This window comes from Bos indicus, chromosome 19 (genome assembly GCF_029378745.1).
Source record: "Bos indicus isolate NIAB-ARS_2022 breed Sahiwal x Tharparkar chromosome 19, NIAB-ARS_B.indTharparkar_mat_pri_1.0, whole genome shotgun sequence".
In the NCBI taxonomy this organism is placed as follows: domain Eukaryota; kingdom Metazoa; phylum Chordata; class Mammalia; order Artiodactyla; family Bovidae; genus Bos; species Bos indicus.
In genome coordinates this window covers 7273091-7300563 of record NC_091778.1, presented here as the reverse complement: position 1 = coordinate 7300563, position 27473 = coordinate 7273091, and the positions used below count along the sequence as shown (strand labels likewise).

Genomic DNA, 27473 nt, shown 5'->3' with positions numbered 1-27473 from the left:
TGAAGAAGCTGAGCCAAAGTGAAAACAACACACAGTTATAGATGTGATGGTGGTAAAACAAAGTCCGATGCTATAAAGAAGAATATTGCATAGGAACCTGGAATGTTAAGTTCATGAATCAACATAAATTGAAAGTGGCCAAACAGGAGATAGCAATGGCACCCCATTCCAGTACTCATGCCTGGAAAATCCCATGGACAGAGGAGCCTGGTGGGCTGCAGTTCATGGGGTTGCAAAGAGTTGGACACAACTGAGTGACTTCACATTCACTTTTCACTTTCCTGCATTGGAGAAGGAAATGGCAACCCACTCCAGTGTTCTTGCCTGGAGAATTCCAGGGATGGCGGAGCCTGGTGGGCTGCTGTCTATGGGGTCGCACAGAATCAGACACGACTGAAGTGACTTAGTAGCAAATAGGAGATGGCAAGAGTGAACATTGACATTTTTGGAAACAGTGAACTAAAATGGACTGAAATAGGTGAATTTAACTCAGATGACTATTATATCTACTACTGTGGGCAAGAATCCCTTAGAAGAAATGGAGTAGCCCTCATAGTCAACAAAGAGTCTGAAATGCAGTGCTTGGATTCAATCTCAAAAGCAACAGAATTATCTATGTTCATTTTCTGTGCAAACTATTTAATATCAGTAATCCAAGTCTATGCCCCAACCACTAATGCCAAAGAAGCTGAATTTGAATGGTTCTATGAAGACCTACAAGACCTTCTAGAACTAACAACAACAACAAAAAAAAAATGTCCTTTTCATCATAGTGGACTGGAAAGCAAAAGTAGGAAGTCAAGAGATACCTTGAGTAACAGGCAAGTTGGGCCGTGGAGGACAAAATGAAGCAGGGCAAAGGCCAAGAGAGTTTTGCCAAAAGAACACATGGTCACAGAAAAATCACTCTTCCAAAAACAAAAGAAATGACTCTACACATGTACATTACCAGATTGTCAATACTGAAATCAGACTAATTATATTCTTTGCAGTCAAAGATTGAGAAGCTCTATACAGACAGCTTTGGCATAGTCAATAAAGCAGAAATAGATGTTTTTCTGGAACTCCCTTGCTTTTTCTATGATCCAGAGGATGTTGGCAATTTGATCTCTGGTTCCTCTGCCTTTTCTAAAACCAGCTTGAACATCAGGAAGTTCAAGGTTCACATATTGCTGAAGCCTGGCTTGGAGAATTTTGAGCATTATTTTACTAGCGTGTGAGATAAGTGCAATTGTGTGGTAGTTTGGGCATTCTTTGGCATTGCCTTTCTTTGGGATTGGAATGAAAACTGATCTTTTCCAGTCCTGTGACCACTGCTGAGTTTTCCAAATTTGCTGGCATATTGAGTGCAGCACTTTCACAGCATCATCTTTCAGGATTTGGAATAGTTCAATTGGAATTTCATCGCCTCCACTAGCTTTGTTCGTAGTGATGCTTTCTAAGGCCCACTTGACTTCACATTCCAGGATGTCTGGCTCTAGGTCAGTGATCACACCATTGTGATTATCTGGGTCATGAAGATCTTTTTTGTACAGTTCTTCTGTGTATTCTTGCCATCTCTTCTTAATACCTACTGCTTCTGTTAGGTCCATACCATTTCTGTGCTTTATCAAGCTCATCTTTGCATGAAATGTTCCTTTGGTATCTCTGATTTTCTTGAAGAGATCTCTAGTCTTTCCCATTCTGTTGTTTTCCTCTATCTCTTTGCATTGATCACTGAAGGAGGCTTTCTTATCTCTTCTTGTTATTCTTTGGAACTCTGCATTCAGATGTTTACATCTTTCCTTTTCTCCTTTGCTTTTCGCTTCTCTTCTTTTCACAGCTATTTGTAAGGCCTCCCCAGACAGCCATTTTGCTTTTTTGCATTTCTTTTCTATGGGAATGGTCTTGATCCCTGTCTCCTGTACAGTGTCACGAACCTCATTCTATAGTTCATCAGGCACTCTATCTATCAGATCTAGGCCCTTAAATCTATTTCTCACTTTCACTGTATAATCATAAGGGATTTGATTTAGGTCATACCTGAATGGTCTAGTGGTTTCCCCTACTTTCTTCAATTTAAGTCTGAATTTGGCAATAAGGAGTTCATGGTCTGAGCCACAGTCAGCTCCTGGTCTTGTTTTTGCTGACTCTATAGAGCTTCTCCATCTTTGGCTGCAAAGAATATAATCAATCTGATTTCGGTGTTGACCATCTGGTGATGTCCATGTATAGAGTCTTCTCTTGTGTTGTTGGAAGAGGGTGTTTGCTATGACTAGTGCATTTTCTTGGCAAAACTCTATTAGTCTTTGCCCTGCTTCATTCCATATTCCAAGGCCAAATTTGCCGATTACTCCAGGTGTTTCTTGACTTCCTACTTTTGCATTCCAGTCCCCTATAATGAAAAGGACATCTTTTTTGGGTGTTAGTTCTAAAAGGTCTTGTAGATCTTCATAGAACCGTTCAACTTCAGCTTCTTCAGCATTACTGGTTGGGGCATAGACTTGGATTACTGTGATATTGAATGCTTTGCCTTGGAAACAAACAGAGATCAATCTGTCGTTTTTGAGATTGCATCCAAGTACTGCATTTTGGACTCTTTTGTTGACCATGATGGCCACACAAATTTCTTGAGAAATTTGTATGCAGGTCAGGAAGCAACAGTTAGAACTGGACATGGAACAACAGACTGGTTCCAAATAGGAAAAGGAGTTCGTCAAGGCTGTATATTGTCACTCTGTTTATTTAACTTATATGCAGAGTACATCATGAGAAATGCTGGACTGCAAAAAACACAAGCTGGAATCAAGATTGCCAGGAGAAATATCAATAACCTCAGATGTGCAGATGACACCACCCTTATGGCAGAAAGTGAAGAGGAACTCAAAAGCCTCTTGATGAAAGTGAAAGTGGAGAGTGAAAAAGTTGGCTTAAAGGTCAACTTTCAGAAAACGAAGATCATGGCATCCGGTCCCACCACTTCATGGGAAATAGATAGGGAAACTGTGGAAACAGTGTCAGACTTTATTTTTCTGGGCTCCAAAATCACTACAGATGGTGACTGCAGCCATGAAATTAAAAGATACTTACTCCTTGGAAGGAAAGTTATGACCAACCTAGATAACATATTCAAAAGCAGAGACATTACTTTGCCAACAAAGCTCCGTCTAGTCAAGGCTATGGTTTTTCCTGTGGTCATGTATGGATGTGAGAGTTGGACTGTGAAGAAGGCTGAGCGCCAAAGAATTGATACTTTTGAACTGTGATGTTGGAGAAGACTCTTGAGAGTCCCTTGGACTGCAAGGAAATCCAACCAGTCGATTCTGAAGGAGATCAGCCCTGGGATTTCTTTGGAGGGAATGATGCTAAAGCAGAAACTCCAGTACTTTGGCCACTTCATGCGAAGAGTTGACTCATTGGAAAAGACTCTGATGCTTGGAGGGATTGTGGGCAGGAGGAGAAGGGGACGACAGAGGATGACATGGCTGGATGGCATCACTGAGTCGATGGATGTGAGTCTGCGTGAACTCTGGGAGTTGGTGATGGACAGGGAGGCCTGGCCTGCTGCGATTCATGGGGTCGCAAAGAGTCGGACACGACTGAGCGACTGATCTGATCTGATACGGACAGCTAAAACAAGACCGGGAGCTGACTGTGGCTCAGATTATGAACTCCTTATTGCAAAATTCAGACTTATACTGAGGAAAGTAGAGAAAACCTCTAGACCATTCAGGTATCTTATGATTATACAGTGGAAGTGACAAACAAATTGAAGGGATTAGATCTGATAGACAGAGCACCTGAAGAACTATGGATAGCGATTTGGGACATTGCACAAGATGTTGCGATCAAGACTATCCCTAAGAAAAGGATATTCAAAAGGGAAAAATGGTTGTCTGAGGACGCCTTAGAAAGAGCTGAGAAAAGAAGAGAAGTGAAAGGCAAAGAAGAAAAAGAAAGATATATCCATCTGGATGCAGAGTTCCAAAGAATAGCAAGGAGCAATAAGAAAGTCTTCCTCAGTGATCAATGCAAAGAAATAGAGAAAACAATAGAATGGGAAAGACTAGAGATCTCTTCAAGAAAATTAGAGATACCAAGGGATATTTCATACAAAGATGAACACAATAAAAGAGAGAAATGGTATGGACCTAAAAGAAGCAGAAGATATTCAGAAAGGTGGCAAGAATACATAGAAGAAATATACAAAAGAGATCTTAATGGCCCAGATAATCACGATGGTGTGATCACTCACCAAGGGCCAGATATCCTGGATTGTGAAGTCAAGTGGGCCTTAGGAAGCATCATTACAAACAAAGCCAGTGGAGGTGATTGAATTCCAGCTGAGGTATTTCAAATCCTATAAGACCATACTTTTAATGTGCTGCACTCAATATGCCAGCAAATTTGGAAAACTCAGCAATGGTCACAGGACTGGAAAAGGTTAGTTTTAATTCCAATGCCAAAGACAGGCAATGCCAAAGAATGTTCAAACTGCTGCACAATTGCACTTATTTCACATGCTAGCAAGGTCATGATCAAAATTCTCCAACTAGGCTTCAACAGTACATGAACCAAGAACTTCCAGATGTGCAAACAGGATTTAGAAAAGGCAGAGAAACCAGAGATCAAATTGCCAACATCAGTACAATCATAGAAAAATTAAAAGAATTCCAGAAAAACACCTACTTCTGCTTCACTGACTAAGCCTTTGACTGGGTAGATCACAACAAATTGTGGAAAATTCTTAAAGAGATGCAAATACCAGACCACCTTACGTGCCTCCGAAGAAATCTGTATGCAGGTCAAAAAACAACAGAACTGGACATGGAGCAACAGACAGGTTCCAAATTGGGAAAGGAATACATCAAAGCTGTTTATTACCACCTTGCTTATTTAACTTACATGCAGAGTATATCATGCAAAATGCCAGGCTGGATGAAGAAAAAGGTGGAATGAAGTTTGCCAGGTGAAATAGCAATCACCTTAGATATGCAGATGACACCAACCTTATGGCAGAAAGTAAAGAGGAAATAAAGAGCCTCTTGATGAAAGTGAAAGAGGAGAGTGAAAAAGCTGGCTTAAAACTCAACATTCAAGAAATGAAGATCATGGCATCCAGTCCCATCACTTCATGGCAAATAGATGGGGAAACAATGGAAACAGTGACAGACTTTCTTTTCTTGAGCTCCAAAATCACTGCAGATGGTGACTGCAGCCATGAAATTAAAAGACACTTGCTCCTTGGGAAAAAGCTATGACAAACCTAGACAGCATATTAAAAGCAGAGATATTACTTTGCTGACAAGGATGAGTCTAGTCAAAGCCATGATTTTTCCAGTAGTCATGTATGGATGAGAGAGTTGGACCATAAAGAAAGCTGAGTGGTGTAAAATTGATGCTTTTGAACTGTGGTATTGGAGAAGACTCTTGAGAGTCCCTTGGACTGGAAGGAGATCAAACCAGTCAATCCTAAAGGAAATCAACCCTGAATATTCATTGGAAAGGCTGATGCTGAAACGGAAACTCCGATACTTTGGCCACCTGATGGGAAGAACTTACTCACTGAAAAAAAACCCTGATGCTAGGCAAGGTTGAAGGCAAGAGGAGAAGGGGTTGACAGAGGATGAGATGGTTGGATGGCATCAGCGACTCGATGGACATGAGTTTGAGCAAGCTCCAGGAGTCGGTGATGAACCAAGAAGTCTGGCGTGCTGCAGTCCATGGGGTCGCAAAGAGTAGGACACGACTGAGTGACTGAACTGACCTGAGCTGATTTGGAGAGATGCACTGAAAAAAATATGAAAAATAAAAGCAGTGTGGAGAGGATATGTCCTGTTTCTTGTTTTTGCTCTCAAGTGGTCTCTCTTTTAAAAAATAATCATGATTGTGGATGGTGGTACTCTTGTTCTTTTAAGTACTTATTTAACAAAAGACAGCAAGCTCATAGATACAGAGGACAGATTTGTGTGTGGATTGGGTGTCATAGGTGAACTGGAGCTTTTTTGTTCATTTTGATTTAAATAAATCAAATTGTTCTTTGAAAAAAAAATTACATCATTTATGCAAAATCTGTCCCATCCGTGTTAACTCTATCCCCAGAGATGCCAGCTGAGATCCACATGGGACCTTTGTCAATGTCTGCTGTGACATGACATTTACTGCTTGCCAATTCTTGGCCCATTCCAATTCCCAGCCATCATTGTTCTGTGATAATTTTCGCAGAGTGCAAGAGGGAACAGGGAGAAGACAGTCATTCAGGAGGAATTATTCCTAAGGCATCTGGATACAGATGAGATCTCCTCCTATGTGCATGCCATGCAGACTTCATGTAGATACAAAGGGATGGGACTGGGTTCCTAGTGAGAAATTTAGTCTCTTCACTTCTGCTTGGTCCGTATGGAGCAGTTCCCTGGTTACTTCCCTGGATTTGTGATTGATTGGTTGTGCAAGGGAGGGAGAGGGAAGTCAGCTGAAGGGGCAGCAGCATCCCTTTGTCAAAGGCCCTGGGAGGGGAAGGGCAAAGGGGGTTGAGCAGCACAGGGGAGAGGGAGTCATTTCTCTCCACTGACTGCAAACTCCACACTCACAGCTCACATCTCTGAGGAATCTAGAGTCCTCTTTGCCACAGTAGTGGATATTTTCTTCCTGATGCTCTTTGCCATCATGAAGTGAAGTGAATGAAAGTTGCTCAGTCATGTCTGACTCTTTGCGACCCCATGGACTGTAGCCTGCCAGGCTCCTCTGTCCACGGAATTCTCCAGGCAAGAATACTGGAGTGGGTAGCCATTCCCTTCTTTAGGGGATCTTCCCAACCCTGGGATAAAACTCAGGTCTCAGGCATTGCAGGCAGATTCTTTACCATCTGGCCACCAGTGAAGCCCATCATAAGTCTGCTTGTTTCATCCTACATTATCTATCTGTTCTAGGGGCCTGCAGAGGTGGTGTGGAGTCCACAGCTTGGGGAGGTGGGGGAAGATGAATCTGACTGGCCTAGAATCCTGCTTGGGGATGCACCAGTGACTTTTTGCTACTGGTCACTATTTTAGGTATTGATTGAAAAACACAACTGTAAAAAATCTTGTTTTCCTATTTTTTCCTCACATGCATTGATATAGCATTTCTCAGACCACTCTGAAAAGTGTAAGAGGCACCAACTTCTTTCTTAAAGACCTAATTTAAAATGTAATTATTGGGAGGGGGGTTCAGGATTGGGAACACATGTACACCCGTGGTGGATTCATGTTGATGTATGGTAAAAATAATACAATATTGTAAAATAATTAGCCTCCAATTAAAATAAATTTAAAAAAGAAATAAAAAAAGAAAAATTAAAAATAAAACCGTAAATGTGAAGAATTTTTCAGTAGAATGAGTTTGGAATAGTGTACAGGGCAGGGGGAGGACTATTAATTCTCAGCTTTTTCTTCAAGGTGGGTACTCAAAAAAAGTTTGAAATCCTACACCAGTCTCTCCCTCCCCATTCTAATTTTTACCAATCTGAAATTCCCAAGGACACACTATTCTTGATCAGTAATGAATAACATTGGGATCTTAGGCTGCCAAGCTTCTCAGTCAAGCTGTCCAGGAGGCCAGTGATGAGGACTTTTCCCACTCATGTTTAAGTTTCCCGCTCATGAGATGAGTCCACAGGCACTGCCATCTGTGGCCACCACCCCGTCTGCTTGGCAGGGGCAGCAATGTCTTCGCATGCCCCACTGAGCAAGCCCGCTGTCCTCTGCCCACAGGCATGGTGCCCCCAGGACCACACGAGGCCAGGCTGCTCTGGACTGCCTCGGGGCATTTTAGGGATCCCAGTACTCCATGAAAAAAAGTGGATGATGTTCCTGCTGCTCTCTGAGTCATGCGTCTGAACCTTATGCAGAAATTTCCCTACCTAGGGCACCTGGCTCAGGAGGCTGGCTGGAGAACCAGGCAGTTACAGCCAACCTGGAGGAGAAGAGGAAGAAGAAGGTCAAGATCTATTTCCACAAGAAGCAGCAGCTCATAAGGCTATGGAAACAGGACAAAAAGAACAGAGAAGGAAATTTACAAGTTCCCAGAGATCCTCAATACCCATGGATTCCTACTCTGAGCACTCAATAAAACAGACTGCTTATTCTTTTTTTAAAAAATAAAACCCAAAAACTATCCATGAGCTCTTCAGATAACCTAGTAGCAGGTGCGTGGCATCCCATCTCATCTCTTCATGGCAAATAGATGGGGAAACAGTAGAAATGGTGACAGACTTTATTTTGGGGGGCTCCAAAATCACTGCAGATGGTGACTGCAGCCATGAAATTAAAAGATGCTTGCTCCTTGGAAGAAAAACCATGACAAACCTAGATAGCATATTAAAAAGCAGAGACATTATTTTGCCAACAAATGTCCATCTAGTTGAAGCTATGGTTTTTCCAGTAGTGATGTATGGATGTGAGAGTTGGACTATAAAGAAATCTGAGTGCTAAAAAAGACTCTTGAGAGTCTTGCAAGGAGGTCCATCCAGTCTGTGACTCAAGGAAATCAGTCCTCAATATTGATTGGAAGGACTCATGCTGAAACTGAAACTCCAATACTTTGACCACCTGATGCGAAGAACTGACTCCTTGGAAAAGACCCTGATGCTGGGAAAGATTGAGGGCAGGAGGAGAAGGGGATGACAGAGGATGAGATGGTTGGATGGCATCACCGACTCGATGGACATGAGTTTGAGCAGGCTCCAGGAGTTGGTGAAGGACAGGGAAGCCTGGCATGCTGCAGTGCATGCGGTCACAAAGAGTCAGACACAACTGAGTAACTGAACAGACTGAGATGGGGAAAAGTGGAAACAGTGACAAATTTATTTTCTTGAGCTCAAAAATCACTGCAGACAGTGACTGCAGTCACAAAATTAAAAGATGCTTACTCCTTGGAAGAAAAGCTGGAACAAACCCAGACAGCATATTAAACAGCAGAGACACCACTTTGCAGACAAAGGCCCATAGACTCAAAGCTATAGTGTTTCCTGTAGTCACTTACAGATGTGAGATTTAGGCTACAAAGAAAGCTGAGGGACAAAGAATTGATGCTTTTCCAATTGTGGTGCTGGAGAAGACTCTTGAGAGGCCCTTGGACTGCAAGGATAAAACCAGTCAATCCAAAAGGAAATCAACCCTGAATATTTATTGGAAGGACTGATGCTGTAGCTGAAGCTCCAATACTTTGGCCACCTGATACGAAGAGCTGTCTCATTGGAAAAGACATGATGCTGGGAAAGATTGAAGGCAGGAGGAGAAAGGGATGACAGAAGATGAGATGGTTGGATGGCATCACCGACTCAGTGGACATGACTTTGATTTAACTCCAGGAGCTAGTGAAGGACAGGGAGACCTGGCATGCTTTTAGTCTATGGGGTCACAAAGAGTCTGCTTAGGGACTGAACAATGACGACAATGGGAAAAACATCCTGTTCATTGCTCTAAACCATGTGTTACTGTAAAAACACATAGACCTCACCATTTTAGAAATACCTACCACTTCTTTCAGAGGAGATGTCTCCAAGCCCTGTATTGAAAGGAAATTATTATTTTAAGCTTAAAGAAAGGATCATGAAGTACAGAAACAGTTGGAATATAGAGATTATCTGTGATGCATTTAAAGAGGAACAGAATGATTCAGGGTGGTTTTTTGAGATGGTCAGACTGCAAAGAAAATACTCTGAGGAAGTCAGGCTTCAATAGTCACAAACTTCAAATGGAAGAGCTAGATTAAATGGTAATCAAGTTCTCTTGTAGCCCTGACAGTATATGCATTCAGGACTTTTTGACATGTCTGTGTAGTTTTACAATTTGTGAATGCTTGTAGCCTTCATGTTTGGGATGTGAAATAATTAATGGGGAAGTTCTGGCCAACTGCAGCTGGAGGGGAGTTGATGGTGGCATACACACACACACACACACACACACACACACACACACACACACACACAAGTATTAGAGCCTATGTTTCCATGCAGCAGAGATTTTTCTCAGCTGAACTCAACATGGAAACTAGTTCATTCTGTTAAAAAAGGGAGGGAGGTATATAAACCAGCCCACCACAGTGCTGGGAGAGCACAGAGGCCACAGCGATGGAATGCCCAGGGTGTAAAAGGAAGTCATAAAGTAGGTAAGCAAAGAGAGAGAGACCGAGTGGGGGGGAGACCCTTCCTGAAGATAATAAATAACTGGAGAGGAATTCCATAGGCTATACTAGAGGAAAAACTCTTTACAAAAAGTGAAGAGGCTCCCTTATTAATGCCATGTATTCTGTGCAATTACAGATGTAAAACCTGGTAACTTCCTGCACTGACATTCAAGGCCAGGAAACAAGGGAGCCCCAGCACAGAGCAGAACAGAATGGGGCTAAGGAAAGGGTTTGACAGCCCCTGGAGGCCAGAGAACACTGGACCGGACTTGGGCACAGAGGGCCCCCCTCAGGCCCGGCTGGGTCCTTATTAGACCCACAAGGCCTATCTGGGGCAGGGAGTTGAGTCTTTAAGGTTTCCACAGTCTGTTCATTTTAACAAAGTTCCTTGCGTTTATAATGCTCCAGATTAAAGATCTCTTCCAGATATTGGTACAGGGCACTGTACTGTTTGCATAACCTGAATTTTCAGTACGCCCCAAGCTTTGTGTCTGGAGAAAACATGAGAGAACCCTGTCTTCCTCAGGTTGCCTTCAGCAGGCTTCCTTCTCCACTTTGCACTTTTACAGATCCATTCTCATTCCATCCATGGGGAACGCAAAGGCACAAGGCTGAGGGTTACAACTGAGGCACAGGGATGCTAACTGGTTTGTCCAGCATCACCACATCTGAAACATAGAGCCCACCAACATAAGCTAAAATGTAACTCTTCTGACACCTAGTGCATCCGTCAAGTTTTGCTAAGGGGACTTCCCTGGAGGCCCAGTGCATAACAACCCACCTGCTCAGCTGCAGGGGACACAGCTGAGATCCCTGGTTGGGGAGATAAGCTCTCACATGCCTCAGAGCAACGAAGCCTGTGCATGGCAACTGCTGAAGACCTCACATTCTGGAGTCCACGCGCCACACGAAAGGTCCCTCATGACACAACAGAAGTCAACAATGAAGGCCTGACGCAGCCAAATAAATAGACTTTTTTTTTTTTTTTTTAAGTTTTAAGGTTTAAGGTGCTATACAGGGGACACAAGGATACACTAGGCAAAACCCCGACTCTGGAACTCTCGGGATCTCAGAGGAGATAAACGAGCAGCAACTTCCCACATGACTTGGCTCGGGCTATGTTTGTAAGTCTAGGGCAGTGCCCTCAATCAGGTACAGCTTTGCTCCTCAAGAGACATTTGGCGGTGCCTGAAGACATTTCCGGTTCTCACAACTCCGGAACTGCTACTGGCATCTCGTGGGGAGAGCCAAGAATGCTGCTAAGATTCATCAATAAACAAGACAGCCTCCCACAGCAAAGAGCTACCCAGCCCCAAATGTCCAAAGAGCCTAGGTTGAGAAACCCTAGCATAGAGCAGATTAGGGATACAGTGTAAGGAACTCAACTCTGCCTGGTCCTAAGATGGTGGAGGATTTATCAGGGAAGCAGGTGATGCTTGAAGTATCAGGAAAAATGAGCAAATAGCATCCCAAGTATCCATAAGAACCAACAGGCGAGAGCAACGTGACATAGTCTATTGTACACATATCTATAATTTGATCTAAGCTGAAGGTGACTCTTCAGTGAAGGGGAACCATTGATGGTATTAACCAGAGAGGTGTAGGCTCATGCACTCAATAGTTTGTTAAATTAGTGTTGAGCAGAAGATCTCAAACTTCATGTGGGGTATGAATAAAAAATACAGATTCCAGATCTACCAGCATACACACACATGCACAAATATCCTGATGCAGGAACACAGTAGGTCTAGGGTAGAGCCCTGAAACCAGTACTTTTAATAAGTACTCCGTGCAAGTCTAAAGCAGGTAATCCAGCTCCTCACTGGTATACAGAATATATTTGACAGTGGTAAAATTGCAAACTCAAAGAAAATAAAAAGGAATTTCAGAAAGAGACTAAGTAGACTAATTCTTTTCTTTGTTCTGAACTGGGTGCTTATATAGGAATCTACTGCTTTAGTACAATCACACAGCAGGAGAGCTACTCTTCCTGGATTCTTGAGATGGGAGAAGCACTGAAGAAACGTACACTCCATGTGACACTTTCTGGGCAGTTCTTGGGGGTCCCAATTGCTTCTCCAACTTGAAAAATTCTGTGTCCCCAAACCTTGCAGACACAGCAGTACTTGCTTCCTGTCCCCAAAGAGACTCATCCCTGGGCTTCCCCATCAGTCATACCATGAGAGCTTGGGTAGTTTTGTTAGCTCTTTCCCTTAGTCGTCTCATCTATGTTCTCTGATAATGATATGGGAAATTATAGAAGCCCAAATAGGATTTTTACAATAGAAAAAATTCATTGCACAAGAGTGAAGAGTCAGAAATGTTAATTTTGTTGTGGAAGAGATCCAAAACCTTACCCTGTAACCCTGGAAAGAAAGAATGAGTCATATCAGAACTGTAAAGAAAATTTTCCAAACTAAGTTTACCTTAGAAAATAAATAGAAATAAATCAGGGGAGAGAGGCCCCACTGAGACCATGAAGCCCCTCAAGTTAGAAGTCAATCAGAGATGCCAATGGCAGACTTACTGACCGGGCTCTGTGGTCCATTGGAGTTCAAAGTGGACTTGGAGCCCTCAGTGAGGAGGAAAGAAAATGTGTTCTCATTCTTTGGCCGTGTGCTATCTTAGGGTCTTTAGTTTTACCAAGTTTTACAATTGCTTTCACAAAGACAATAATGCCTGTTTCCTATGTAGTTTAAGTAAACAAGAAGGAGACAGAAAGGCACCTTTGTGAAACAAGACTTTAAAATTTTTATCTAAAGAAAGAAAGCGAGAGATCTGTTCTCTGCACTGTTCCATAAGATAAGTTCATTAAGATAAATAGTTCTAGTTTGACCTCAGTTCTGCTTGGCAAATGGCTCCCTTTCCCACCACCCACCCACATCGAGAACATCAAAGTTTTTAAGTGAATAAAAATGTTTCCAAACAGTTTCTTGAACTGATCCTATTCTCATCAATGGGTCACCACAGAGGTTCTGTGGGAAGGTGATTGTATGTTTTTTCTGGCAAAACCAGCTTGTCCAAACCCAGAGTTTATTCTGTTGTGACTGTAAATTCCTATGAGCAACAGAAAGAGTGCATATCATCTGAACACAGAAACGATAATGCACAGGAATTAGGAGGTAATCTTTATTTTTTTTTTAACTTTACAATATTGTATTGGTTTTGCCATATATCAACATGAATCTGCCACAGGTATACACATGTTCCCCATCCTGAAGCCTCCTCCCTCCTCCCTCCCCATATCATCCCTCTGGGTCGTCCCAGTGCACCAGCCCCAAGCATCCAGTATCATGCATCGAACCTGGACTGGTGACTCGTTTCACATATGATATTTTACATGTTTCAATGCCATTCTCCCAAATCATCCCACCTTCTCCTTCTCCCACAGAGTCCAAAAGACTGTTCTATACATCAGTGTCTCTTTTGCTGTCTCGTATACAGGGTTATTGTTACCATCTTTCTAAATTCCATATATATGCGTTAGTATACTGTATTGGTGTTTTTCTTTCTGGCTTACTTCACTCTGTATAATAGGCTCCAGTTTCATCCACCTCATTAGAACTGATTCAAATGTATTCTTTTTAATGGCTGAGTAATATTCCATTGTGTATATGTACCACAGCTTTCTTATTCATTCATCTGCTGATGGGCATCTAGGTTGCTTCCATGTCTTGGCTATTATAAACAGTGCTGCAATGAACAGTGGGGTACACATGTCTCTTTCCCTTCTGTTTTCCTCAGTGTGTATGCCCAGCAGTGGGACTGCTGGGTCACAAGGCAGTTCTATTTCCAGTTTTTTAAGTAATCTCCACACTGTTCTCCATAGTGGCTGTACTAGTTTGCATTCCCACCAACAGTGTAGGAGGGTTCCCTTTTCTCCACACACTCTCCAGCATTTCTTGCTTGTAGACTTTTGGATCGCAGCCATTCTGACTGGCGTGAAATGGTACCTCATTGTGGTTTTGACTTGCATTTCTCTGATAATGAGTGATGTTGAGCATCTTTTCATGTGTTTGTTAGCCATCTGTGTATCTTCTTTGGAGAAATGTCTATTTAGTTCTTTGGCCCATTTTTTGATTGGGTCAAAATCTTTAAACAGGCTTTGGTTCTAGTTTCACCATTTTCCAAATGGTGACTTCCCAAAACAAGTCACTTAATCTCTTCATTTGTATATCAACACTGTCTGACACCTACCTGTTGGATTACTTATGAGTATTAAATAAAAAATAAATCTATAAAAAGTATATAACAATATAATATAAAGTAAGTGTTCAATAAATATGTGTTTCTTATTAGGTAAAACCATTGCAGGGTCTACAGGATGCCCACCACCCAAAGAATGCTGGAAAAATGCAAATACTAAATGAATAATTATTTAGTTACAACTAAATAACTAATGTACTTAGCACTAAATATCTGGACACTTTGAAGTAATCCATTTGAATAATATCTCAGTTTTCAAGTTTATATCTGATTTCAGTGTCGAGTCATCCTTTTACTTGTTTACTTACTTGGCAAAAATTTTCCTTACTCATTGACACAATTACTGATACTATCTTTTAGAAACTTACGAGGGATTTTCTAGTTAACCTGATCCTGGTAAATCCCAATGTGAAAGCTTGCTTACACTGAGTGAGGCCCAAAACAGGACATTTCTAAAGAAATCCAGAATGGACTGGGACTGCCTTTATATTTAAGCTTTAACTCATGGGGCAACATAAAATTACCTCTTCGCTTGTCCCTTGGAAGAAAAGCTATGACCAACCTAGATAGCGTATTAAGAAGCAAAGTCATTACTTTGCCAACAAAGGCCCTTCTAGTCAAAGCTATGGTTTTTCCAGTAGTCATGTATGGATGCAAATGTTGAACTATAAAGAAAGCTGAGTGCCAAAGAATTGATGCTTTTGAACTGTGGTGTTGGAGAAGACTCTTGAGAGTCACTCGGACAGCAGGGAGATCAAGCAGTCAGTCCTCAAGGATATCAGTCCTGAATATTCATGGGAAGGACTGATGCTGAAGCTGAAGCTCCAATATTTTGACCACCTGATGCGAAGAACTGACTCATGGGAAAAGACCCTAATTCTGGGAAAGATTGAAGGTGGGAGGAGAAGGGGATGACAGAGGATGAGGTTGGATGGTATCTCCAACTTGATGGACATGAGTTTGAGTAAGCTCTGGGAGTTGGTGATGGACAGGGAAGCCTGGCATGCTGCACTCCATAGGGTCACAAAGAGTTGGACACGACTGAGTGACTGAACTGAACTGAACTGAATTTTAATAACAAAGGCAGTTTCTCTGATTGTAAAGTGTTATGAACATTCTATACTTACTCTTGTATGTTAGTGGTACTTCGGAGAGTGATCATTGGGAGAAATCATTTTCATTCCCAGAAAACATCTATGAGATGCTTTTTTCATGCTAGGCACTGTACAAAAAGAACTGCACAGCTATGTTCTTGTTTTTGAGTAGTTTAAAATTGAATCAATATATTATTTGCTTATCGTCAGTACATTCAAAGTCTTGAGTGAGAATTCTTAAATATTTATTGTTCAGGCAGAAAGCTAGCAATCTCTAATCGTGTATGTGTATTGCATATGTGTCCGTGGTTCTGTTTTCATAAAATGAACTGAATTATAAATTCGATTTTACTTTTAGTGGAAAATTCATCGGTGAGACTATAAAAACATATTTGGCAACTCAGACCATGTGTCACAAATCAGTAGTCAGAGAGGAAGGCCACTTCCTTCGGCATTTGCGTCTCTGTTGGAGAAATGGATAGCTGTGATAAACAAGCTAAGTGTATACCCTCCATGCCCTGCCCTCTGTTTCTGCTGACAATATCACCAAGGCATTAACTACATAGACTTAAAAACCTTACCAACCCCCTCTCTTGACTGTCAAGTTTTACTGATTCTACCATTGTAGTGACTCCCCTCCTGTATGAATTTCTTCATGGACAGAGGAGCCTGGTAGGCTACAGTCCATAGGGTTGCAAAGAGTTGGATATGACTGAAGTGACTTAGCACACACACACGAGCTACATTTATATATAGGCTGTTCCTTCCACAGCCTATCTTCCAGGGGCTTCTCATAGCAGTTTGGTATTCTTTCTTCAGAGAAAAATTACCTGTGGCTTTCCTGTTCTTGGCTGTAAGCTCCCTGACTGCAGAGACCTTGCTTTGCTTACTGGTTTCTATCTGCTCAGCTAGAACATCCAGCAAGCCCCTGGCACCCAAAAGGGTTGCAGTAAATATCAGTGGATCCCAGGCAAGTACTTCACTCAGCTTGGTTTTAGTTTCCTCATCAGTAAAATAAAAATACAAGTACCTGAGACAGGGTCTGTATGTCAGTGGTGCATATTAGATGCTGGATAAGCATTACTGTGCTCTCTCCTCACCAGACTGGACATATTGTATAGGTCAACGCAGAACGAAGCATCCTGGAGTTAGATCTGGGGACAGTGACACCCCTTGCACCCCCATTTCTTTCTCCAAAACCAAGACATAACAAAATCTACCTGTGAAAAGAAACTTAATGCACGTTCCTCTTACTGAGGCACAGAGCTTAAAATCTACAGTTTCATTGTTTGGGAGTCGGGGCCCAAAATGGCATGCCCATCCCTTGCCAATCACTTTAAGACCAGAGCTACACAACTGGGATCTGGAGAATCGGGTCAGAAGGCAAGTTCTGCCCTATGGATGTGGAGCAAGAGAAACCAGCTGACCTTACAGAACATCACAGATAAGGAATTTTAGAAAACTGTGTATGTTACAGGGTGGTTTCAAATCCCTGGGACCAGACTGATGTTGAAACCTAGAGATGTGGGGCTGATTAGGAGTGGATTGGGCTCACAATGCTTGTGTGCATCATTTTATGGTCAAATGACATTTGTCACCCGAGGCTGGGGGGACACTGCTTCTGTCAAAAGGCATAGAAGGGCCCTATATTATCAGGGATCAGCAAGAATGGCCAGGAGTGCAGGGCATTGTGGTCCCTTCCCCTTCTTCCCTGGAGAAGGCAAAACTGGTGGGCTACACGAGCCCCTGATTACATGACCCATAGCCCAATAAGGGAGACTGACTCAAGGGTTGGGCACTTCTCTTGGGAAAGCATCAGACCAATTTGCTATGGCTCTTTACCTTTGAGCTTCCTCATCTTAGGCCTCTGAAGAAATGGTATACAAACATAGAGGACTGTGCAAGATACCTGGGAACATATCAGGATCATAGCTGTTTCAGTATATACTCACATTTGAACAAGAAAATCACTTCTCCTTTGGGACCAGAAAGATGATGAGTTCATGTTACAGTGAGAGAGAATTTATCCATCCCTCCTTCAGTTCCCAAAGTGTTACTTGATTTCAGCAACTCTGGATTTTTATGTTTATATAATCAAACAAAGTGAGTGGAGGTGATGGAATTCCAGTTGAGCTATTTCAAATCCTGAAAGATGATGCTGTGAAAGTGCTGCACTCAATATGCCAGCAAATTTGGAAAATTCTGCAGTGGCCACAGGACTGGAAAAGTCAGTTTTCATTCCAATCCCAAAGAAAGGCAATGCCAAAGAATGCTCAAACTACCGCACAATTGCACTCATCTCACACGCTAGTAAAGTAATGCTCAAAATTCTCCAAGCCAGGGCCAGGCTTCAGCAATACATGAACCATGAGCTTCCAAATGTTTAGGCTGGTTTTAGAAAAGGCAGAGGAACCAGAGATCAAATTGCCAACATCCACTGGATCATCAAAAAAGCAAGAAAGTTCCAGAAAAACATCTATTTCTGCTTTATTGACTATGCCAAAGCCTTTGACTGTGTGGATCACAATAAACTGTGGAAAATTCTGAAAGAGATGGGAATACCAGACCACCTGACCTGCCTCTTGAGAAATCTGTATACAGGTCAGGAAGCAACAGTTAGAACTGGACATGGAACAACAGACTGATTCCAAATAGGAAAAGGAGTACATCAAGGGTGTATATTGTCACCCTGCTTATTTAACTTATATGCAGAGTACGTCATGAGAAACACTGGGCTGGAAGAAGCACAAGCTGGAATCAAGATTGCTGGGAGAAATATCAATAATCTCAGATATGCAGATGACACCACCCTTATGGCAGAAAGTGAAGAGGAACTCAAAAGCCTCTTGATGAAAGTGAAAGTGGAGAGTGAAAAAGTTGGCTTAAAGCTCAACATTCAGAAAACGAAGATCATGGCATCTGGTCCCATCACTTCATGGGAAATAGATGGGGAAACAGTGACTGACTTTATTTTTGGGGCTCCAAAATCACTGCAGATGGTGATTGCAGCCATGAAATTAAAAGACGCTTACTCCTTGGAAGGAAAGTTATGACCAACCTAGATAGCATATTCAAAAGCAGAGACGTTACTTTGCCACCAAAGTCCGTCTAGTCAAGGCTATGGTTTTTCCTGTGGTCATGTATGGATGTGAGAGTTGGACTGTGAAGAAAGCTGAGCACCAAAGAATTGATGCTTTTGAACTGTGGTGTTGGAGAAGACTCTTGAGAGTCCCTTGGACTGCAAGGAGATCCAACCAGTCCATTCTAAAGGAGATCAGTCCTGGGTGTCCATTGGAAGGACTGATGCTAAAGCTGAAACTCCAATACTTTGGCCACCTCATGCAAAGAGTTGACTCACTGGAAAAGACTCTCATGCTGGGAGGGATTGAGGGCAGGAGGAGAAGGAATGACAGAGGATGAGATGGCTGGATGGCATCACTGACTCGATGGACGTGAGTCTGAGTGAACTCCGGGAGTTGGTGATGGACAGGGAGGCCTGGTGTGCTGCAATTCATGGGGTCGCGAAGAGTTGGACGTGACTGAGCGACTGAACTGAACTGAACTGAATCTTTCATAACTCAGAACAAAATGAGTGAGAGAATGGTGACCACGGTGTGCATCTAAAAAACATGTATTCCTTTATGTATCTGGGAGGATTTTCTGAGTTTTGGGTACCTTGCAATTGATCAGCAAATAGTAAAATATATACTTATTTCTAAGGAGATCCAACCAGTCCATCCTAAAGGAGATCAGTCCTGGGTGTTCATTGGAAGGACTGATGCAAAAGCTGAAACTCCAGTACTTTGGCCACTTCATGTGAAGAGTTGACTCATTGGAAAAGACTGATGCTGGGAGAGATTGGGGGCAGGAGGAGAAGGGGACGCCAGAGGATGAGATGGCTGGATGGCATCACCGACTTGACGGACATGGGTTTGGGTGGACTCCTGGAGTTGGTGATGGACAGGGAGGCCTGGAGTGCTGCGATTCATGGGGTTGCCAAGAGTTGGACATGACTGAGCGACTGAACTGAACTGAACTGAACTGAATCTTTCATAACTCAGAAATGGCTAAGAGAATGGTGACCACAGTCTGCATCTAAAACATGTGTATTTCTTTCTGTATCTGGGAGGATTTTCTGAGTTTTGGGTACCTTACTATAGTAAAATATATACTTATATCTAAGGAGATCCAACCAGTCCATGCTAAAGGAGATCAGTCCTGGGTGTTCATTGGAAGGACTGATGTTGAAGCTGAAACTCCAATACTTTGGCCACCTGATGCCAAGAGCTGACTCACTGGAAAAGACCCTGATGCTGGGAAAGATTGAGGGCGGGAGGAGAAGGGGATAACAGAGGATAAGATGGTTGGATGGCCTCACCAATTCAATGGACATAAGTTTGGGTAAACTCTGGGAGTTGGTGATGGACAGGGAAGCCTGGCGGTTCATGGGGTCACAAAGAGTCAGGCACGACTGAGGGACTGAACTGAACCGAACCAAACTGAAGGCACACCCATCATTTCACTTGTTACTATCAGATCTCTCTATTTGATTGTCTAGTCCTCAAATAGAAGTGCTTTGGGTAGGGGGTGGGGTAGCAATAATAATATGACCTGTTATCCAAACTGAACACATAAGCACAGATCACTTTCCAAAACGTCCATGATTTCAGAGCATAAATGCAGACACACCCTTAAAAGAAGCATTGGAAAGGAGAAACTCTGGCCAGCTTCCTGAACCTCACTGGATCCAACTGGACTGGGTGATGACAGAGATCAAACGATGTGGTGATTGGACACAGGGCCGGGAAGAACTGGCATCTTCAGGGCTGCTGAAAAAAAGCCATCTCAACCCCACCAAGCAAAGCAAACTGAAAGTAAGTATGTGAGTAATCGAATGCACATGGGGATGCGCCTCACAAAATGAAGTCTGTGCTTTCCCAAAGGAGGAATTTCCAGGTCTTCAACAGCATCTATCCAATGGCAAAATCAACACATTACCCTTTCCAATCGAGAAACTGAACCTTTGGCTTCTACTAAAGGTAAACAAGCAAAATCTCCTCTTGGTCATGGTACGCTCCATTTTCCTCTTCCACTTCTATATCCCCCTTATCTAAATAACTTTGTTTCTGGCTTGTTTCTAAGTACAATGAGATTTTTGCCCCTGATTTGGGGAAGTTTTCTTCAAAATAGCAGTGTTCCTTAATTCTGCTTTTTATGATGTCTTTGGTAGAATGTTGGCTCAGTTGCCTAGAGATGTGATTTTCCTGTGCACCTCCATTTCCACGGTGCCTTCCCATCCTCTCATGAACAGCATGACAATTCCTCTCCTCTGGCTTTAGGGATAGAGTCCCCACAGGGCACCAAAGACCATTTCACCATCAGCTGATCTCATCTTCCTTTACTTCCCTTATCACTTGCTTGTCATGGTGAGAAAAAAAAAAAAAAAAAAGTTTACCTTCTCACTGCCCACCTTACATACTTCCCCAACTCCAGACCCTTCCAGAGGGGTAGGACAAGAATTGCAAAATTCTTTTCTTCAGGTTCATAGTCCTACAGAAGAATAGTCTCAGAATAGGGGCTTTGAATAAGGAAAATCTTGAAAATGAAAGCCTGAATGAGGACACAGAGAAAGAAAAACAAAGGAGGACACCCTGTCCAAACTTGGATCCCTTTAAAAAAAAAAAATTATATGGATTCCATTTTCGTAGAGGGAAACAGAGAAGAAAATACAGCAGCACTTAAGGAATTTCCTCTCATCAGTTTTTCTCCGGTCCCTTGATTGTGTTTAAGCCTCGCTGAGTACTTTGCCTACGGTCCCTGGTGTAGTGATTTGCATCCCCGTCTCTGGGTGGCTGTAGGCCAGAGCTGGCAGCTGTCTCAGTCCAATTCTGGCTAGGAAAGGTAAGGATCTCTGGTTTTTGAAAGATCTGGAAGAGAAATGTGGAAGTCTTTGGAGGGGTGAGGTGGGGTAGGAGGATGTAGATTTAATTCATGAATTGGAAGCTTTCTGAAAAGCTTTCAAAGCTTAAAGGAATCTCCTGGAGCCTTGTGTTTAAAAAGAACCAGAAAGATTTCCTCTCCCTTCTGAGCAAAGGCTTGCAGAAAAAAAAAGGCTAGTTGCTTTATAGATGAGGTTTTGCATCGGGGGCAGGTGTTTCTTAAGGCACGCTCAGGAGGGTTTAATTTCTAATAGGCACAGAGATGAGGGAGAAAAAGTCATTCAAAGACTTTTGATCACTAGTAATTCTCTTTGAATTTTGATTTGAAGACTTAAAAGTCATTTAAAACTGTAGGTGTACTTGAGTGTAATGATAGGTATCTATTCTTCATTTTTTTTAAGTCATTTCATCTTTTTTTCTAGATTGTTTTTGATATGGGTCATTTTAAAGTCTTTATTGAATTTCTTAAAATATTGCTTTTATTTCATGTGTTTTTTGTGTTTTTTTTTTTGGCCTCCAGGCATGTAGGATCTTGGCTCCCCAACCAGGGATCGAACCTGTACCCACTGCATTGAAAGGGGGAAGTCTTGACCATTGGACATCCAGGGAAGCCCCAGGTATCTATTCTTGAAATACAATTTCTGCTTTATCCCAAAGCTTTCTACTTCTCTGTATCAATCAGTGCAAGTCATCAGCTGTTAGAATCTGAAGATGTGCATCTGTGTGTGCAGGCAGATGCAGCTCTGTGAATAAGAATTAGAATTCTGAAGCCTGAAAAGGCTGAGGAGGGCTTGGGTGTTAGGAGCAAACAGACCTACCCTGCTCCCAGCTCACAGACACACTCTCTGCCCCTCATTATAAATTCAGCCAAGAGCTTACCAGTTGCCTCTGGCTTCTTTCTGGGAGAAATTCAAATCATGTACCTTTGACTTTGACAATGGGAAAGCATGGTCTTCAACAGGATAGGGTGATATTCAGGGCTTCAGTGGGGTCATTGGATTATGCTGTGCGGAAGCGGAAGAGGCCCCTGCTAGAAAGTAAAGAGGAATTGCCCCCAAAGGTCACAGTTTGCAGTGGAAACATAGCTGCTCTCAAACAGAGCTCCTCAAGAATCCCCAGTATCCCCATCCTCCCAGGGCATTGCTGGCCAATGCTTAAATGCTCTGGTTCTAAATACCCCTTATCTCGAATACCAAGCAACAGCACTCCTCCTGGAGGGTGGCTGTGTCCCTTATAACCACATTTTTAAAGTCTGAGGATAGTAGCTGAGGCCCTCCAGCCCAGCTCAACAGGCTGGGCTCCCTGACTCAGCAAAGCCTCTGGAGCTTTTCAGCTTTATTTCTTTTCAATGAAGAAATACTTCTCGCCCCTGTCCCTTTATGACAAAATCACCAGGGCCTTATTTCTAGACTAGGCTGGAAAGAGTGAGCTCTGGTAGAACAGCGGTAAGGTGCCTAAGAACATCCATGCCCTCCACCAGCAATTAGAGAAACTTAACTCAAGAGAAAGAAGGAAAACAAATCTCCTTCAAGATTTAACTTATATTTTAGTGTTACTTATATCAGTTGAAAGTAAGTTATTAAAACTTGTACAGACTAAAAATAGAAGATGGCTAACTTTTTTAATATAAATTTATTTATTTTAATTGGAGGCTAATTACTTTACAATATTGTAGTGGTTTATGCCATACATTGACATGAATCCACCACGAGTACAGAAGTATAGGATGAGCTTATAAGAGTCACCCGGTATGATCTCATTTTTCACTCCAAAAGACATATGATCTCATTTTTCGCTCCAAAAAACAATCTGTGGCTTTCAAATTTTAAATAGTTCATGTGTCGCTTAAAGCCCATTTGGCAACAGGGGGTGGGAAATAGACCATTACCTTTATTGTTTGAGAATATGATATATCCAGTCATATGTATTTGAATATTGAAAATATCTTCTTCCTTAAAGTGGGTCTAGGAGCAGCTGATTAGCATCAGCCAGGATCAAGCTACAAACCTACTGAATCAGAATCTGCATTTAACAAGCCCCTTGCATGATTAGTGTGCCCGTTAAAGACTAGAGTTAAACCAAGAGTCTCTCTCTCTCTATGACATTTGTCAGATTGCTTAACATTTCTGAGCCTCATTATAAACTGCTTATAAACTCCTTTGTAAAGTTGTGAGCATTAGTGTTAATGCGTGCACCTTGCATGTGCCATGCCCATGGGAGGTGCTCTATAAATGAGAGATGGTGATGATGACAATTTCAGTATTGCCAAGGCTACTCACTTCCTAGTAATCATGTTTAAATCAGAATGACTGGTTTTCACCCTTAACCACAAACATTTGTATCTTCCACCCTCACTCCTAAATGAATTATCATCCAATGAGACAAGCGGGGGAGGGAGGTATTACGCTTCAGATGGCCAGCACACACACACATGAAGAAAGAACACTCAGGAAACCTAGGAACATAGATTTTTGTTGGCTTACAGGCTGGATTCAGCTGCCCGATGACTTCACAGCTGTTCCCGCAGCCCTAAAAGTGTCTGTCCCTTCGGCCCCGTCCCCTCAGCTGGGTCTGCAACGCTGACTCGGGGATTTTCTTGTGAAAATGCCTGCTGGGCGGGGGAAGATTTGGAGTCTGGCTGGGGAAAAAATGAGTAATGCAAAGCAGTGCGCTCAGTAAAGGCTGCAAGAGAAATAAAAGTAAAAGCTGCCTCCTGTGTCTCTGGGGACTCTAAAATGATTCTGACTTATCATGTCACTGAGCAGAGCTGGGGGAAGCCAAAACTCAGAATCTGCTGGCAAGGAAAAGAAAGAAGGAAAAAAAAAAAAAATGGCAGGGAGGAGCAAACCGGCGGGGGAGGAAATAAAAAGAGAGAGGGAAAGACAAGCGTCATTTAGGAAGGGGTAGAGTGAGAGAAAGAGCTCAGGATCTAAAACCCACAGCATTTTATATCTTTTCTCCTCCCCAGAGATCTCTGTCCCGTCACTTTCCTGACAGAGGTGCTGTGACAGGCTGCCTTCTCAGAAGTCCAAGAAGAAGCTCAGACTGCTGTTCCTTCACTCTCAGGTCCAGGGGTCTCCCTGGTAATGGATTGCTTCTCTCTGAGGTACATGTAAGTATAAACCTTTGGGGGACACAGCCTCATTTTTAAGTTAGCTGAAGTTTCAGCTTTGGGTTGAAGTTTTTTTTTTTTTTTTTCCTTTCAGACAGAATCTCAAATATGCTTTTATTGATCTAGCCAGTCATTAAGGTATCTTGAATAGCAGTGATTAATTTTGGTGACTGAAAGTCTCATGCAAATAGACAGCTCTAACTTTTAGCTCATTGGATAAGGAGTGATATTTTGACCTCCCAGGGCAAGGAAGAACCCGTGAGGTCTGACTTTGGGGTTGAATTAGTTTTCAGTGAGTATTTAATAGGATCAAAGTTGTCATCTCACTGAAATCATCTCCGCTATCTTCCTTTAAATGCTTTCATTTAAAGCATAACTGTAACTGTTCAACCCTTTAGCTGCTAGATCACTTCTCAAGGGTGAAAGAGAATGACTTGCCATGCCTAAACAAGACAGGAGTGTCCACTGTTTTCTCAGCGATGGCATTTCACCTAGAGATTTTTGATGGAGAGTTTCAGATTTCCTTCTGAAATGTTCAGGTTCAAAATATTTACAAAGATGAATCGCATGACATTTTCGTACACTGGAGCATGGGGTAAAAGTGAGCTTGTAAATCTTTATTGAAAATCTAGTATGCTCATTCTTTTAAAACAAGTAGTACATATAATGTCAAAATTCCTTGTTGAATTTAATGGAAAATTTGTAAATTAACTGCTAATTACTCTCATAGTTGGCCTCTTCTTTAACATAAAAAAGCACAAAATTATATCCAACAAAATTGTTGAATTGCTTTTCTTATTTTTCTCTTTTCAAATGCATCAAAGGATATTGCCACATTTTAGATCACAAATCCTAGCCTTATTATCACTGAATTTTTGCCAAACTGCACTCCCACCATGGACCCAGGATGCCTGCTTCATTGCATTTAATAGTTACAACAATTGACTTGTTGACCGTTCATTGCATTTAATAGTTACAACTGACTTGTTGACCGTCAGTTGATGTAGAAAATCTCACTTAAATGCTGGCTGCTGGTCTTGACATTACTTTGGTGCACAGTGAATGGGCCATAGTTTGGAAAGAATGCATGTTATGCCCGGAAATACTGGCAGCGTCTAGGTTGCTGTGAGTGTGGAATGGACTGTGCAAAATGTTGTTTATGACATGCTCTCCTTTTGAATGAGGGTGTTTGGGGATTAAGATTAAGGATTCTCTGTGTTTAGAGGAAAGAAAGCAATAGACAAAGGAGAAAAGCTTGTAAAACATTTGTAGGCTGCCAGAGAGTATTAAGCACTGTAAAGTGCTTCCTGCTTATATACCTTCCCTTTCTTTATGGTTCTCTGCTTTATCTTGCTTTCTGCCCAATGCAAAGAGAATGCAAAAGTTGGGGAAAAAATACATTAAAGTTGATTTTCACAGGCATCCATGTCTCCTAGAAAAGAAAAGAACATAGTGGTGTTTCCCCAGGTCTTTGCTGCTACTTGTGGGGCTCACTCTAATGCATTCAGCTGACATCTCCTGTCTTCACAGTTTTTGCCCTGAGGAGACCACCCAGATCTAGTCTGTGAACTCAGCTAGGAGACACCGCTGTAACAATGACAGACGAGCCCATAAAGGAGATCCTGGGAACCCCAAAGTCTCCCAAACCGGTGGCGATGGAAAAGAATGCCAATGGCGAAGTGGTGGTTACCTTGGTGCCCCTGGTCAGTGAGATTCAGCTGGCGGCCGCCACCGGGGGCGCTGAGCTCTCCTGCTACCGCTGCGTCATCCCCTTCGCTGTGGTGGTCCTCATCACCGGGACCGTGGTCACTGCCGTGGCGTACAGCTTCAACTCCCATGGCTCCATCATCTCCATCTTGGGCCTGGTCCTTCTGTCCCTGGGACTTTTTCTGTTAGCGTCCAGCGCTCTGTGCTGGAAGGTGAGGCAGAGGAGCAAGAAAGCCAAGAGGCGGGAGAGCCAGACAACTCTGGTGGTGAATCAGAGAGGCTGGTTTGCTTAGGGCCGAATGAGACCAGTTGGGACGCGTGACTTGAAGGACCTGCTGTCTCTTCATCAGCCAGGGCACCCAGGACGGCTGTGGGGAGCACGCACTTGGCGCGGACCAGACGCACGGGTCGGCCTGTGGCGGAAGGTGCGCGGGGCTCTCATCTGTGAGCAATGACTGCTTTCTTCTTCAACGACAAACTTAACTCCAAGGGCTATTCTAAGACTGAAAACCCTCTGTATTAAATATTTTAGGAGTCATGAGAGGTTCGTGGCATTAGACGTTTTGTTGGAAAGTAGGCCAGAAAAGATGAGTTCTGGCACACCAGTGACCTGCCTCCAAAGGAGATAACCCACACTATTAGGATGTTATATCCCAAGAATGTTCTGCTGAGAGTCTGATCTGCTTTGGACTTTGCATTCACCCGTGAAACTCTATGATATTTCTTTTTCCCGAAAAGTTGATTCTCTGGCATCTGTTCATTTTTCATGTTCAGTAAAGCATCACTGGTGGTACTTTTCCTGAGGAATAAACTAATATTTTTTTTATGTTTTAACATTGGACAGTTCTTACATGATTGTAATGATGTGTCAGATCATTAAAAAAGGTAAAATGTGTAGCTACTAGATCACATGGGGGGATAAATTAATATTAAAATAATCCTAAACAGCACTTTTGATGATTTTTATATTTCATGTAAAAATTTAAGTTTCATGTACAGTTCATTCAAAATAATAAATACTCATTGCTGCTGAAACTTCTTACTTCTTTGACTATGCCAGGTCCCAGCTGCAGCATGCGGGGATCTTTGACTTTGATTGCCACATACGGGTTCTTTTTAGTTGCAGCAATTAGGATCTAGTTCCCCGACCAGGGATCGAACCCAGGCCCCCTGCATTGGGATCTTGGAGTCCTAGCCACAGGACCACCAGGGAAGTCCCTACTAAAACTTCTCAAATGCTTACTTCTATTGTAGTTATGTTACTGCGGTTAC

The 27473-nt window shown here is 42.5% G+C and overlaps 1 protein-coding gene and 1 non-coding gene across 3 annotated transcripts; both read left to right on the top strand.

The window, feature by feature from the left end:
- Nucleotides 1–7567: 7567 nt before the first annotated feature.
- On the top strand, nucleotides 7568–7652 carry LOC139177828 (small nucleolar RNA Z195/SNORD33/SNORD32 family). The gene has a single exon (XR_011562295.1). It is a non-coding gene; the product is annotated as a small nucleolar RNA Z195/SNORD33/SNORD32 family (small nucleolar RNA).
- Nucleotides 7653–21233: 13581 nt separating this feature from the next.
- TMEM100 (transmembrane protein 100) lies at nucleotides 21234–27236 on the top strand. 2 transcript variants are annotated; one of them, XM_019982356.2, is made up of 4 exons: nucleotides 21234–21344; nucleotides 21903–21999; nucleotides 24351–24494; nucleotides 26025–27236. In XM_019982356.2, the coding sequence occupies exon 4, from the start codon at nucleotides 26090–26092 to the stop codon at nucleotides 26492–26494; it is 405 nt and encodes a 134-aa protein (XP_019837915.1). In that variant the 5' UTR covers nucleotides 21234–21344; nucleotides 21903–21999; nucleotides 24351–24494; nucleotides 26025–26089; the 3' UTR covers nucleotides 26495–27236. The 2 variants fall into 2 exon arrangements, with proteins under 2 accessions (XP_019837915.1, XP_019837917.1); XM_019982358.2 differs by lacking the exons at nucleotides 21234–21344; nucleotides 21903–21999 and having other exon boundaries at nucleotides 24188–24488.
- The last annotated feature ends 237 nt before the right edge of the window (nucleotides 27237–27473 follow it).